This window comes from Leuciscus leuciscus, assembly GCF_965113295.1.
Source record: "Leuciscus leuciscus genome assembly, chromosome: 15".
Lineage (NCBI taxonomy): Eukaryota > Metazoa > Chordata > Actinopteri > Cypriniformes > Leuciscidae > Leuciscus > Leuciscus leuciscus.
The window spans coordinates 32,875,965-32,890,611 of record NC_138739.1 but is presented as its reverse complement, the minus strand read 5'-3'; the positions used below and the strand labels follow the sequence as shown (position 1 = coordinate 32,890,611).

General features: G+C 34.6%; 1 protein-coding gene across 2 annotated transcripts; it reads right to left on the bottom strand.

Annotated features, from left to right (window-relative positions):
• Positions 1-652: 652 nt before the first annotated feature.
• capn2l (calpain 2, (m/II) large subunit, like) lies at positions 653-13,014 on the bottom strand. Of its 2 annotated transcripts, XM_082138297.1 has the most exons (21): positions 12,720-13,014; positions 10,362-10,431; positions 9,572-9,690; positions 9,034-9,167; positions 7,924-8,092; positions 7,707-7,790; positions 7,539-7,624; positions 6,520-6,594; positions 6,254-6,414; positions 4,959-5,128; positions 4,810-4,821; positions 4,453-4,664; positions 4,327-4,363; positions 4,178-4,243; positions 3,997-4,054; positions 3,486-3,550; positions 3,278-3,346; positions 3,079-3,157; positions 2,883-2,999; positions 2,744-2,802; positions 653-1,110 (listed from the first exon to the last, which is right to left on the bottom strand). In XM_082138297.1, exons 1-21 carry the CDS (start codon positions 12,954-12,956, stop codon positions 1,087-1,089), a joined length of 2,103 nt encoding a protein of 700 aa, XP_081994423.1. In that variant the 5' UTR covers positions 12,957-13,014; the 3' UTR covers positions 653-1,086. The 2 variants fall into 2 exon arrangements, with proteins under 2 accessions (XP_081994423.1, XP_081994424.1); XM_082138298.1 differs by lacking the exon at positions 4,810-4,821 and having other exon boundaries at positions 12,720-13,013.
• Positions 13,015-14,647: the final 1,633 nt, after the last annotated feature.

Sequence of the window (14,647 nt, the reverse complement as noted above, 5' to 3'; positions counted from 1 at the left end):
TCACCTCTCAGCAAGAAGGTCCCCGGATCGAGTTCTGGCTGGGACGGGAGGCCTTTCTGTGTATGTTCTCCCAGTGTTAGCATGGGTTTCCTCCGGGTACTCCAGCTTCCCCCACAGTCCAAAGACATGCAGGATAGGTGAATTGGAGAACCCTGCTAATATGGACTGGCCCCTGTCCAGGGTGTTTTCCCCACCTGCGGCCTGAGATGCTGGGATATTCTTTGTGAGAGGATTGGATGGATGGACGGACGGCTTTTGATTTGTGAATGTAAGTACAATCGATTGAAATTGTTACAATCACTTGAAATCGTAACTGGCATTCAAGTTTTATAAAGAAGAATAGAGACGCACATTTATGCACATTATCTTTTTTTTTTTTTTTTTTTTTACATAATTTTGTATGATTTATAAGCTGTTTTGATTCTTGCTAAGCAAGAAATTAATGGTATCATTATCCTTGTGAGGACATTTTGACCCAATAACGTAGGGTTTACCTGGACCACACATGCATGTGTGTGTGTGTGTGTGTGTGTATTTTAATGGAAGGTGAACCCCCCCCCAGCAGGTTTTGTTCACTAAGGAGATTCTTCATCTGGCTAGATCTTTGTTGTTGTTGTTGTTGTTGTTGTTGTAGAAAGAAGTGCTGCTGTCATTAACAGTGTCCTTAAAGTCAGACAATTTATTTGCGTTCATGATTACATTTTTAGAAATAGAAACATAAAATAGTCGTTTGTATCTAACATATTTTTGTCATCTATCATCATAGTATTATTCTTTTATCATAGTATTCTTTATAGTAATACCTACCAATAACTACCAAGCTGAACCACCATAATATGATTTCTATTAACTGCACAGAAACCCATTTTTACTATATGAAGATGGTGATGATCAGTTTGATGCAGCCCTGAGTCTGGAGAACTATATATAGCATTACATTGCGTTTCACATTATGACACAAATAGCGACATCAGTTTTTCTTTTTTCCTTCTGTCTCTTAGTAATTCCAGTAGATGTCAATGTTAGAGCGATGCATAAGAAACTGGTCAGATCTCCTCCCAGCGGTCCAGAATCTGCTCATTTTCCTCAAAGCATGGAAAAATTCAGCCACTAGAGAGGGAGACAAAATACATTTCAGAGTCAATCGACTGGGAGCGATATATTTGGAGGAGCATACACTGTTAGAAAAATCTGTAGAAATTACAGTATTACTGGCAGCTACTTGCCAGTAACTTACTGTAGATTTAAATTGATGTTATTTACTGGCAACAATTTGTTCAAAAAATTAAATGAACATTAAACATTAACAAGTCTTTATCTTTACAGGATAAAACTAAAATAACAGCCTCATGCAAAGCATTCTGGGAACCAAAATCTAAAGGAAAAAAAACAGAAAAAGGTTGATGAAGATTTCTGGTTCCCAGAATGTTTTGCATTAGATTGTTATTTTATAATTTTATTCTGTAAAGACAAAGACTTGTTCATGTTTAATGTTCATTTAACTTTGAACAAACTGTTGCCAGTAAATAACATACATTTAAATCTACAGTAAGTTACTGGCAAACAGCTGCATAACTACAGCAAATTTTTTACAGTGTAACATCATTTTATAACTGTTGCTGCAGTATATACACTGCTGCCTTACATTTTTAAGTACAACCAACTTGGATGTTTAAGTCATTTCAACTTAAATTACATTAAACTCACTAATCTAGTATAACTTATTTTGATGAGTTAAAGCAATGTAAAAACATATGTTGTCATAACTTATTGATCATATTTTTTTTTACAGTGTAGTATATACTGTGCACAGTAAGCACATTATCTGTATTGTGCATTGAATAGAAAGATGGAATACTGTATCCCACAATGCAATGCGCTCAACTTGACCTTCCATTTTCTACACTGTTAAGTCCAAAAATGATAACTATAACAATAAGTATATTAGCGTCCACACCTGCGGATGATATTGTTCTGTTTATTATAAGCGTGCGCTGCATATTTGTCATCTTTCGCTTTAAATGCTCAAGCTCTTAAAGCAGGATGGATTCTGATTGGCTGTCAATGTTTTTTTTCGCTCATTCTCTGTAGGGGTGGGCGATATAGCCTCAAAATTATATCATGATATTTCAAGAATATTTGCGATAATGATATTTATGATGATATAAAAAATTTTTTTTTTTTTTTAATTACATTTATCTCACCTAAATGTTTGCTCACTCATTGTGTTTTTACAATTCGGTAATTTTGTTTTTAAGAGTTTACACAACACAAGGAAGCTTGATTTCAGTCTTTGAATTAAATTGAAAAAAGTAGCAAAAAATGTATACAAAATAATAAAGATACAAATAAAGAGAAAAGTTTTTGGGTAGGTCTAACACTATTCAGAAATACTTTAGTTTTAATTATTTAATTTTGTTTTAGTTCATTTTTTATTTCAATGAAATTTTATGAATTAAACAGCTCATAAACATACATTAAAACTTAGAAAAAAATGAAATAACCCATTAAACAAAACTGAGTCAAGAACCCTTGAACCTTCCTTTCTACGAGTGTAGAGATATGAATTAGAATTACAGTCATAAAGTAATACAACAATAGTCTTTTTTGACTCATCATTTGGGCAAAATGGAAATTCAACAAGATGATAACTGAACAAAAATGTTTTTCTTCATAAACATGCCATGATTCTAGATCATCCTAGAAGTTTCACTGTGTGTCGCATGACTAAAAAGACACCAACCTCCATCATGTTCAGCTCTACTGTGCCATTCTTGTCCTTGTCCAGCATTTTAAATATTTCTGCAAATGAGAATTTAGATATAAATGCACAATTTACATATCAGTCTTTATTCAAATGGCGCTCTTTATCAGACACTCACTGAACATGCATTCGAGACGCATAATACAGCCCACGAAGTTGTCGAAGTCGATGGTGAGATCGGAGTTGCTGTAGCGCGCCACCAGGATCTGGTGTAGAGGGTTGCTCAGAGAGAAGCCTGTACAAAAAAACACCATTAAATGATAACAGAATTGCCATTTTTGGCTGAACTGTACCTTTAAGACACAAGATCTGACCTGCTTTCTCTACGGCTCCTCTCATCTCCGAAGAGCTCATTGTGCCTGACTTGTCGATGTCAATTTTACAGTAAATGTCCTAGAGAAGCAAACACAGGCGGATCGCAATGTTACGACATTTTATATATATATATATAAAATGTTGCTTTCGAAGTTGGATTGTACAAAAAATGAAAATGATAGACACATGAAAGCATACCAGGTACATCTCAATTTTAGTCCAGAGAATTTTAAATTCAGTCAAGCCCAGTTTTCCACTGCCGTCTTTCTGAGACATCAATAAAGGAAAGAATAGACTGGAACAACTAGTAGAAATACATCAACCAAACGTTCTTTGCGTCATTTCGAATTATTTTAGTAAAACTGGTCCGGTCCATCAAATCTTGTGCATTTATTCAAAAGGATACATCCAGTAAGTTGACCATGTTGCGGCAAGTGTCCAAACTAAATCCATCAGTTTTAATGTCTTTGCCTTAAAAAAAAAAGAAAGAAAAAAAGTGGTCAATAATGTATATATATATATTCTAACACAGTATCTGTCTCTCTCTCTCTCTCTCTATATATATATATTCTACAATAAATAAATGTAAATAAATAAATAAATTATATATATATATCTCATGTATTTACATTTATTTATTGTAGTATATATATATATATATATATACACTACAATAAATAAATGTAAATACATTATATATATATATATATATATATATATATATATATATATATATATATATATATATATATATATATATAATTTATCTATTGACATTTATTTATTGTTGTAATGTTGTTGTTTTTTTTTTAAATAAATCACAAATTATATTAATTCATTATATTAATATATAAATAAATGACTTACTACATATTTTACAAAATAATCTGGCCTGTAAAAAGTGTCAAAAAGCTTACGTTTAGATATCACTTTGTTCAGGATATTTTGCAGCTCAAATGGTGAGATTTCAGCGTCCTTGTGGAAGGAAAAAATATTGGATATGGTTTAGAGAAATTAATATGAACCAAAATAGCATAAATTAACTCATTATCCTGTAATACTCTATATCTATACAAATAAATTTGAATTAATACTCACGGCCCCGGCAAGCTGTCCAAACAGAGTCTTGAACCGGCTGTCAATATCCCCCTCTTTCACATCAATCTGCACGATAACATTTTTAATAATGCATGTTTGTGTCATAATACAGTATTATATTCATATTGAACATGGTGCAAAAAATGTACCTCTGGAACCTTGCACTCGACAGGGTCATCAAGCTCTCTAAAAAACAAACACATTTCAGTGAGGAGACAGAAACTTTCGTTAGGACTAATCTAAGTATTGTGAGCCAGAATAATCCAGGAACTCACTGGAACTCTGCCTGTTTTTCGGAGAAGACGCGCACGCAGAAGTCTCCATCTTTGTTGGGCTCAAAGGTGGACGGGACGATGAGATACTCGCCGGGGGGCAGACAGAAACGAGAGCACACCTCCCGTAAGTTGACGAAGGTCTCAGAACGGGCAGCCGAGGCATGTCGCACGAAGAAGTTACGATCCAAGTGGGCGTTCCTCTGCCCAACAAACTACAACAGAATGTTTCAAAAAGAAATTTTATTTTTGGTGTTAATTTTTGGGTGAACTGTCTCTTTAAGAGGAACTAATAAATACACTAGTGGAATTTGTACTGTATTTCTGGTCATTTTGTGCTTCAGTATGTGCAGTCCATACCTCTTGAGGAACCTGTGGACAACAATAAGAGAGATTTATGTTTGTGAAATAATCAGTTCTTATCACTGTTCTTGGCCAGAATAAGCTGGAAAGTGAATCAGACCTGTATGAGTAAACTTCCAGTGTGTAGACAGTGTTAGGCTGCTCACCTCGTAGATGGCGAAGCCAACGGTGTGCATGTCCTCTCCCACCTTTCTCATTTTGCGACGGTTCTTCTGGATCAGTCCCACAACGAAGCTGCATCCCACTTCATTATCGGCCGGGTCGTCATCCTCCTCCTCCAGCTTGATCAAGAACTGAGGGTTCATATAGAAAGAGTCTGCCAGGAACAAAGCGAGGTCAAACACATGGCTTCTGTTGTAATAAATGGTACTTTAAAATATTAAACACAAAATGCTTTTTGTTTAGTATTATTTTGTTTGACTGTTTATTGTTGTTCTTGTTTAGTATTCTTTTTTTAATTTACTTTTTGCTGTTGTTTTTGTTGAATATCCTTTGTTTTGTTTCTTTTTTTTTTTGCTGTTGTTGTTTTTGTATACTTTTGTTTTTGTTATTGTTTTGAGCTGTTTTTATTTTTTGTATTTTTTTGCTGTTGTTTTTGTTTGTAATTCTTTTGTTTTATTTTTTGTTGTTTTTGTTTCTTTTTTTATTTAGTTTTTTATGCTGTTGTTTCAGTTGAAAATCCTTTTGTTTCTGTTTTTCCTGTTTGTGTTTAATATTCTTTTATTTAATTTTTATTTCTTTTTGTTTATTTTTTATTTAGTTTTTGTATGTTGTTTTAGTAAAATAAAAAAAAATTCTGTTTTTGCTGTTGTTTTTGTTTAATATTCTTTTATTTTATTTTTATTTATTTTTGTTTATTTTTTATTTAGTTTTTGTATGTTGTTTTAGTAAAATAACCTTTTGTTGTTGTTTTTTACTGTTGTTTGTTTCATATACTTTTGTTTTCCTATTATTATTATTTATTTATTTTTGTTTTGTTTTTGCTATTGTTTTATTTGAATATATTTTTGTTTTAGCTGTTTTTGTTTAGTATCTTTTTGTTTTTTGCTGTTGTTTTTGTTTATTTTTTCCCATAAATGTTTTTTGTTTAGTTTTTGCTGTTGTTTTAGTTGAGTATAGGCCTACTTTTGTTTTGCTTTTTTTGTTTAGTATCTTTTTGTTTTTTGCTGTTGTTTTGGTTTGTTGTTGTTTTTCTTTTTAGTTGTTTTTCTTTAGGTTTTTTTTGCTGTTGTTTTTGTTTGATTTTTTTTGAAGTTTTTTTGCTGTTGTTTTTTATATTCTTTTGTTTTCCTTTTTGTTGATTTTGTTTAGTATTATTTTGTTTAGCTTTTTGTTGTTTTTAGTATTCTTTTTTTTTTGTATTCTTGGTAAAAGATTCACTTCCATAAATAATATAAAATGATATAATGTAATATATCAGGCAGTAGATTCAGTTAATTACTTGGGAAGTTCCTGCAGCCTCCAGCAGTAGATCCTCTCCTCCAGTTGCCATCAAACTTAGACAGCGCCCACTTATTGACGCTCTCATCTGACAGAGCATCAGGGGTCAGATTACAGATCTCCACCCGCGAGTAATGACGCAGGAAATCAGAGTATGACATCCTGGAATGCAGAGATATATCTTGTCAAAGATCTAAGACAGCAGAACAGGAAAAATGCTAAATAAAAATGTAGAAAAAATGAATAAATAAAACATTCGCAGATTACCAGAACTCTCCATCTTCTGCTTTGGAGTTCAGTTTCTCACGGTCACTGTCACTGACCTGACGCCATTCTGTCGACCTATAGACCAATCACATGATCTTCAGTGAATTAGCAGGTCATTATATAGCTAAATAGTTAAATCCAGCATGAAAAAAAGCTGTTTTCTATGTATGTACTGTATACACACACTACTGATCAAAAGTTTAGGGTCTGTAAGATTTGTATATGTTTTTAAAAGAAGTCTCTTATTCTCAACAAGACTGCATTTATTTAATAAAAAATAAAGTAAAAACAGTAATATTGTGAAATATGATTACAATTGTAATATTGTAAATAAATATAAATATTTTCTATTGTAATATTTTTTAAGATGTAATTTATTCTTGTGATCAAAGCTGAATTTTCAGCATCAAGATTAACAGCAAATTTTCATTTTTGGGTGAACTATCCCTTTAATATTTTTGTGGAAACCATGATAAATTTTTTTCAGGATTCTTTGATGAATAGAAAGATCAAAAGAGCAGCATTTATTTTAATATTACTGTCAATTGTGATCAATTTAATGCATCCTTGGTTATTAAAAATATTTATTTCATTTTTTATTTTCATTGTTATTATTTTATATTATACAGTATATATAAAATGTTATATATACAATTATAATATAAATTATATAAAAAATAAATAAAATGAATGAGTCAAGTGTAAATAGGTTAAGTATGTTATAGTCTGTTGATTTAGTTGTGAAACGAGGAAGAGCTTTATTGAGTTGTTAGGTGTACTCTGCGTGACAAGGAGGATGGGCGGCACTGAACCTGTTCTTCCAACACCTGAGGGCACAAGGGCTTAAACAGAGTTCCCATAGCAACTCAGGTCTCTCCCATAGTAAACATGTCCGAGAGAAGCCACAGGTGGGTGTGGTTACTTTCCGCAACACCGACCTGCATAACCTCTTATCCTCAAACGGCTTCCAGAATTATAGCTTTATGTGCTAATCAATTTGCCAACACCGGTTTACACACCCATCACTCCAGGGTCCGGTCCACTCCACCTGCCCCCAGGGGTTCCTGATCCGGACCAGTTTGGTTAACTCGCCACTGTACTCCACCTGCGCAGACACCGGGCAACATTTAATGATCTATGCAAACCTATGACATAGAAATGCTTAATAATACTCCTCCAACACCGACCTCTTCGGCTCCTGTAAGAGAGTAGGCATGTCCTTTGACCAGTTTCTGACTAGTAATCGCCTCTGAATCTGCAGTGTTTGTAATCTACAGCAAACGGAAACAAAACAGAACCGGTTACACATGACTTTTAATTACAGTTCACTGACAGTTAAAATAACAGATCCGGTTACAAACTGCTAATAATTACAAGGTCACATATAAATATGAAGTTTCTTACGTCAATTGAGCAGCCCAGCAGTGAGCCCCAGCTCAAAGCCTTCTGGATGGTTTTGAAGAGATTTGGACTTGCTTTCGCCAATTCGTGGACCTCAGCGATGCCTCCGGTGAAATCCTCAAATCCCTCTGTGGTGGTGCCACCGGAGAGAGCTTCATAGCTGCCGTTCAGCCTGAGGACAAGGAAGTCGTTTTTCGCTTTTATTTATGAGGTCGTCTACTCTAATTAGTCAAGCTAAACTCTTTAAAATACCATTACCATTTCTGGATTCCAAAATAACCTTTCAGTGATAAGTTTTTAAAAGAAGCATTTTTCTTAGGCCCTGTTTGCACCTGGTATTAAGATGCGTTTAGGTCGATCGGATCACTAGTAGACGAGGGAGACACATACCCGTTTACTCTGTCTATTTGTCCACTTTCGACCACTTCTGTCCTGATTTCTTCGAGGGGAGGGTCTATGGGCGGGTAAATGTAGGCTTTTTAGGATCTTTCGATCTAATGGATGAAATAAGCTAGAGCAATTTACATATGAACACGACCGGAGACGAAGGATAAACATAAGCAGGACTGAACGCGGTGAGTGTGTGTTAGAAATCAGGAATGGTCCGACAATATTGTGCTTGGTACGTTTTTATCTTCAAACTAAACCTGGGTCTTTAGCCAACAAACTTTAGATCCCGTCTGGCTAGTGCGCTTCCCATAATGTTAACGCGTTAGGTCAGTAGTGGAGAGTAGACGGTCTTTTGTGGCTGTTTGGGCGCATTCGATCACATGAGCGTTTACACTACGAAAGCAATCCGGTCTAATGCGTTTTCGACTACCTCTGGAAGTGGTCAAAAGTGGACAAGCTAAAAACGTTTTAGACCCCGTTTACACCTGTATTTAGCGTCGTCCACTTGTGATTCGATCAACCTAACTGCATCTTAATACCAGGTGTAAAGAGTCTAAGTATGAAGAACATTTTAATAATCTAAAGAACCTTTTGTGGAAAGGAAAGGTTCTATGGATATTAAAGGTTATTCACTTAATTTCTTTATTCTTTATTAGTGTAAATGAGTTTGAGGCTAAAACTAATCTAATGAGATAGAAATACTTTGAATCTACAAATACTCACTTTGCATAGGCCTTTTCCAGCAGAGCGCTCCAAAACTCAGAGCCCTCGGCGGAGTGGACGAACAGCAACTCTCCTTTTCTTGCAGGCAGACGGTCATCAATGACCACGTCCACCCATTCACCGTACTGCCAGAACTGAAGAGACAATGGACATATGTGAACAATGGAACATTTGACAAACGGCTTCATGGAAAATGTCAATTAGATATAACAGCGCAACTGGTTCTGAATGTATGGTAACAAATATCATTTTTAAGAGGGAAATGTGTAGCTTAATAACCTTTACTTTAAGATTGGAGACAGTTTATCATAAATAACAACAATGTCAATACTGAGTGTGCAAATAAATATATAATATATAATGTATATTATGTTAATAGGATGTCAAAAAGAAAAAGGAAATTCAAAATTGGTTCAGGATCTCAGTTAGCAGACACTTAAACATTAAAATAATCTGTATTGGTAGTGCCCATAAAAAAAGCTAAATCAGTCGTAATATTTTTGGTTTGTTGGCTTTTATGTGACGAGAGGCTATTAACCTGGAAATGAAATATTCCAGTGTAGCCTTCGTCAAAACTCTGACCAGATGGGACGACGCGGCCGAAGACGTCCTGGTTCAGGGTGAGAGAAGCGATGGCAGCTAGTAGCCAACAGTCACCTGGAAAACCAGTAGGGAGATGTGATGTAATTTTCATATTATTCCGGCTCCTCCTACACACTTTGCGAACTTATTTGCATCACGGACGTATGTGGCATCAATTCACCAAATGAAGCATGATTGTGATTCTTATCAGTGCTAAAGAATTTCATATAGAGTGAAAGTGTTTGTATGTGAGAAAACCCGTGGTGTTTGATCCAAGAAAGCACAAAAGTGTTTGGGTTGTATGGAATAAAGCAGGTTTGGACAGGTTGTGTTTATGTGTTTGTTTGGGATTTAGAGTTGCAACCTACACAAATAGGTTTTGCTTTTTCCATATTCTACAATAGGACTTCTGTTCCATTCCACAGATTCTACTGAGCCTGGTAGTTATTTTCATTTCAGAATAGTTCTTTAAGATATGCAATTAATATAATTCCCAGATATGAGGAAATAGACAATGTAATAAATAAATACAAATGGATCATATTGAATTAGTGTGTTAAAACAGGGTGTTTCCCGGTGCAAATCTGATGATTTTCAAACTCCCTCAACCAGAAAAGAAAACATGCTTTTGTGTCTTCTGATGGCCATTCTAAATGAGGCAGTTCTATACATGATCTTTTGTTATCAACATTTCTAAAGTTTCAGCAGCTCAACAATAGGCTAATATTACAGGTAAATGGACTCACCCAAAGCACCCTGACAGATGTCAGTTCTGGTCGCTCCTCCACTAATGAACGTTGGGTTGGACGTCAGTTGCTGGATGACAAAACATGCATTTCAGAAACATGAATCACAGGTTTACTTTAACAATAGATGAGTTAATTGCTGAATCAACATGATCAAACACATGGCTCCGTACAATAGGAAACAAAATAGGGCCAAGTAATGGGCTTTGCTTAAATAACATAACTCAGAAGGAGCTAGATATTTTGTGGTTATTTCAATATTTGCTTGGTCATTTTTGTTACAATGAGCTGAGTAACAGGGTTGAATGGTTGAGCCGTTAACTCTGAAATTTGTGTAAAAATGTACAATGAAAATTAAGTAATTTTATCTTCCCGCCATTGGAAGGGTCCAAATGATATGTCCTCTTGGGTGTTACAATTTTAAGTTTAATTTTTTATAACAGGAGGGAAATGCAGGACAGGGTTGCAAAATTAGCTTAAATAAAACATAACTCAGTAGCTAGATGTTTTGTGGTTATTCTTTTTGGTTGTAGTTACTGATTAACCTATATTTACCATAAATTAAAAACTATATACTTGCTTGATTATTTTTATTACAATAACCTGAGTAACATAGTTGAATGGTTGAGCAATCAACTCTGAAATTTGTGTAAAAACTGACACTGAAAATTAGTTTTATCTAGGGTTCAAATTATATGTCTTTAAATTTTAAGTTACATTTTCTATAACGGGAGAAATGCAGTAACAGGGTTGCAAAATTAGCTTATAATTCGGTGTATAGTTATTGATTAACATACATTTACCTTTAAGAAAAATATTTGATTAGTCATTTTTATTACAATAACATGAGTCACAGGGTTGGATGGTTAAGCAGTCAACTCTGAAGTTTGTGTAAAAAAATTGACAATGAAAATTAGATTATTTTGTCCTCCTACCAAATGTTGTTTTTTCTTAAGTGTTATGATTTTAATGAATGTGACATGTTCTATTAGGGGGCAAGTCATAACAGGGTTGAAAAATGTTGGATATAGACAAATATTAGCTTTTACGTTTGATATTAATTAAATTGTCTTCATTTTAATTATTACAAATTTTTATATTTTTATAATTACTATATTTTTGTATGATTTTAAATGTTGCTTACTAAGGTCAGACCTCTGATGGACAAGTTACCTTTAACACTAGGTTTTCTTGAGTAGCCTAAATGGACACACAAGTGTATTTGTGGAAAGTGACAAGTGCATCTTGTGTTTTTTAATAGCCAGAGTGCTCAAGAAATCTCAAAGGTTTTCTAATGACTTTTCTAATAAGTAATAATAAGTAATAAGTGACATGTGAAGGCCAAGGATGGTTACCCATTCTCGGAATTTGTCCTCTGATTTAACCCATCCAAGTTAGTGCACACACATTAGGAGTAGTGAGTAGTGAACACACACACACACACACACACACACACACAGAGCAGTGGGCAGCCACTTGGCTGTGGCGCCCGGGGAGCGATTGGGGGTTAGGTGACTTGCTCAAGGGCACCTCAGTCACTTCCAACCAGTATTGAGAATCAAACCCGAAGTCCGACTCTCTAACCATTAGGCCACGATATTTATTCTAAAAATTGATTGAATACAGTTATACCTCTTGGGAAAAAGAGTCTAACTGACACCATTCTTGAATACAACAATAACCGTCCATCATCCCAGCTGTTAGGATCATATTTACTCTAATTGACTCTAAAAGGTCTTCTGGCAACCAGTAATGCATAACGCGGCTCACAAAGCAGTGCATGCACAATTTAAAATGATCTTGGGTGAGCATATCTTCCTATAATTTTCTGGTCTGTCTGGCACTGAAGCAGTTTGTCAGGTTCAGTCTAACAAGTAATGGCTTTACATGGACTTTTTGTTCTTTCATGGCTGGATGGTTTTTGAAAACACATTGATGTGTATTTGTTTTTCTGAAATCACAATCATCTCTCAGTACAATTATCTGACTGACCTATAATAACTATGGACAAGTGAAGCTTCCAGTTGCCTCAAAAAAACAAATGATAGTGAACACACCCAGATATTTACCGAACAGAACAACTCATCTAAGACAAGATGAGCAAGGTGTGATGGCCTCGAGCAAAACAGTAAGAAAAGTAGTCGAAGTTGAGATTTGAACCAGGTTTGAGAAGAATGTCCAGTATGTGTTACTATGGGTATGAATAGCTTACTTCAAACATGCACATAAGGGAAATGTCCATGCCAAAGCTATCAAAAAATAGCTACAATAGGTTTAACCAGAGAAATTTCAGTGTTTTTTTTATTTTTTTATTTTTTTTTTATATTTGAAATATAAAAATTATTGTATTACACCCACCTTTGGTCTCATCCACTCAACCCCGCGCACTTTAGAGGAGTTTGGTCCCAGTTCATTGAACCCCAGCGCAGATGTATTGGCTTCAAACGTGTCATCCTGAAATAAGCGTCCGCACTCCAGACACTCGCGCTTGAGCGCCTCGAAGTCCTGGTTGAGGAATTTGACCGCTTGAGCGTTGGTACCGATGCCCGCTGCTCGAGCCCTGTTCTGCTGGAGCTTCGCCGCAATTCCTGACATCTCTGCTCCTCCGTCTCAACAAACAGTGAAAACACACGCACACCTCAGCTCACAACGCGTTAAAAGGAGAGGGCGTGGCCTTTCGTCGGTAAGGGAACAAGTATGCAACTACACACGTTCTATAGGGTTATTATTGAAAAAAACGTTGGTAGCAGTAGTACTTTATTTTACAGTCCTGTTCCCCATGTACATACTATATTACAGTAACTGAGTAACCATACTAACAACCTAACCCTAAACTTATAACCTTAACCTAGTTACCTTATGTTAACCTTAACACTGTAGCTTACAATTAAGTGCACATACTGTAAATTAATGTGCAACCAAAACATTTATATATTGTCTACTAGCATGGGCTATGGTTTCACTTGATAGCCTACTGTAGGCTACATTTATTAAGCCAATTATCGGCTTAACTATTAGGCTACCTAAACATAATTTACAACCTTCCCCTTATCATTGATGAACACTTATCAAACGTGACGTCAAGACAACTTTTAACACAAAAAAGGATCTTGGTCAAAGCAAGGACAATGCAAAACAATTTTGGTATTAATAACAGAATTAAAGAAGTATATACAATACTTTGTTAGAACAAAAGTAGAGCAGAGTATTGGAGTAATGGGGAAAGCAAGGCATGTATTGAGTAAAAAAGCACTTTATATACTTGTGGCACTTGTGTTGCCTTACTTAAATTATTGTGTAGAAGTTTGGGGCAACACATACAAAACCACCTTACAAACATTAAACACTATACAAAAAAGAGCAATTAGGTTCGTAAATAAAGTAGGATACCATGAGCATACCAATTTACTTTATTTAAAATTGCACACTCTAAAGTTTAATGATCTGGTTAAATTTAAGTCTGCACAATTAATCTATAAAGCAATAAATAAACAGTTGCCTGGAAACATATAACAATTATTCACAGATAGGGTTGGGGGTTATAACTTGAGAGGGGATTTAAATTTGAGACAACATAGGACTCGGACAAACCTCAAAAGCATGTGTATTTCTATTTGTGGGGTGCTTTTGTGGAATAGTCTGAGCAATTCGATCAAACAAAGTGTTAACATGTTGCAATTTAAAAAAAGGTACAAAAGTTTTATTTTTGATAAGTACAGAAGTGGTGAGGGTGAATGATAACTCTTAACTTGTAAAGCTTGCTTGATAATGGTTTTTGTTTATGCTTCTTTATCTTTATCTTAATATTAAGAATAAGCATTTAATTTAGTATTTTTTTCTGTATTATCTTAAACGTTATGTTGGATTATCTTGTTCGATTGTGATTTGGTTTGGGTATTACAGGGGGTAGGTCCTGATAAGCCTATAGGGCTTCTACCTATCCCTTTTCGAACAGTTTGATTATTATGAAAATTATTTAATTTTATTGATGGATATTTCATGTGTTGCTGTCTTTTGTTTAATTCATTTTTTAATTGTTCGAAATAAAGATTCCATTCATTCATTCATTCATTCATTCATTCATTCATTCATTCAATTCTAGCCAACAAATAATTTATCGTTATGAAAAAAAAAAAAAAAAAAAAAAAAATTTCATATCTGGCTACTTGGGAATTTTGTGGACTGGAATAAAAGACAATTCTGCATGTTTTATTATTTATTCGGAAATATTTAGAAATCTGTATTAATAGAAAACTTGGGCGCAACAATTTTTTTTTTTTTTTTTG

Coding starts and splice junctions, on each gene's coding strand:
- capn2l (XM_082138297.1), bottom strand. CDS start 12,956: ATGTCAGGAATTGCGGCGAAGCTCCAGCAGAACAGGGCTCGAGCAGCG. Junction 4,055..4,177: donor TTGGACAGCTTGCCGGGGCC/GTGAGTATTAAT, acceptor TCCTTCCACAAG/GACGCTGAAATCTCACCATT. Junction 1,111..2,743: donor TAGAGCTGAACATGATGGAG/GTTGGTGTCTTT, acceptor CTCCCTCTCTAG/TGGCTGAATTTTTCCATGCT.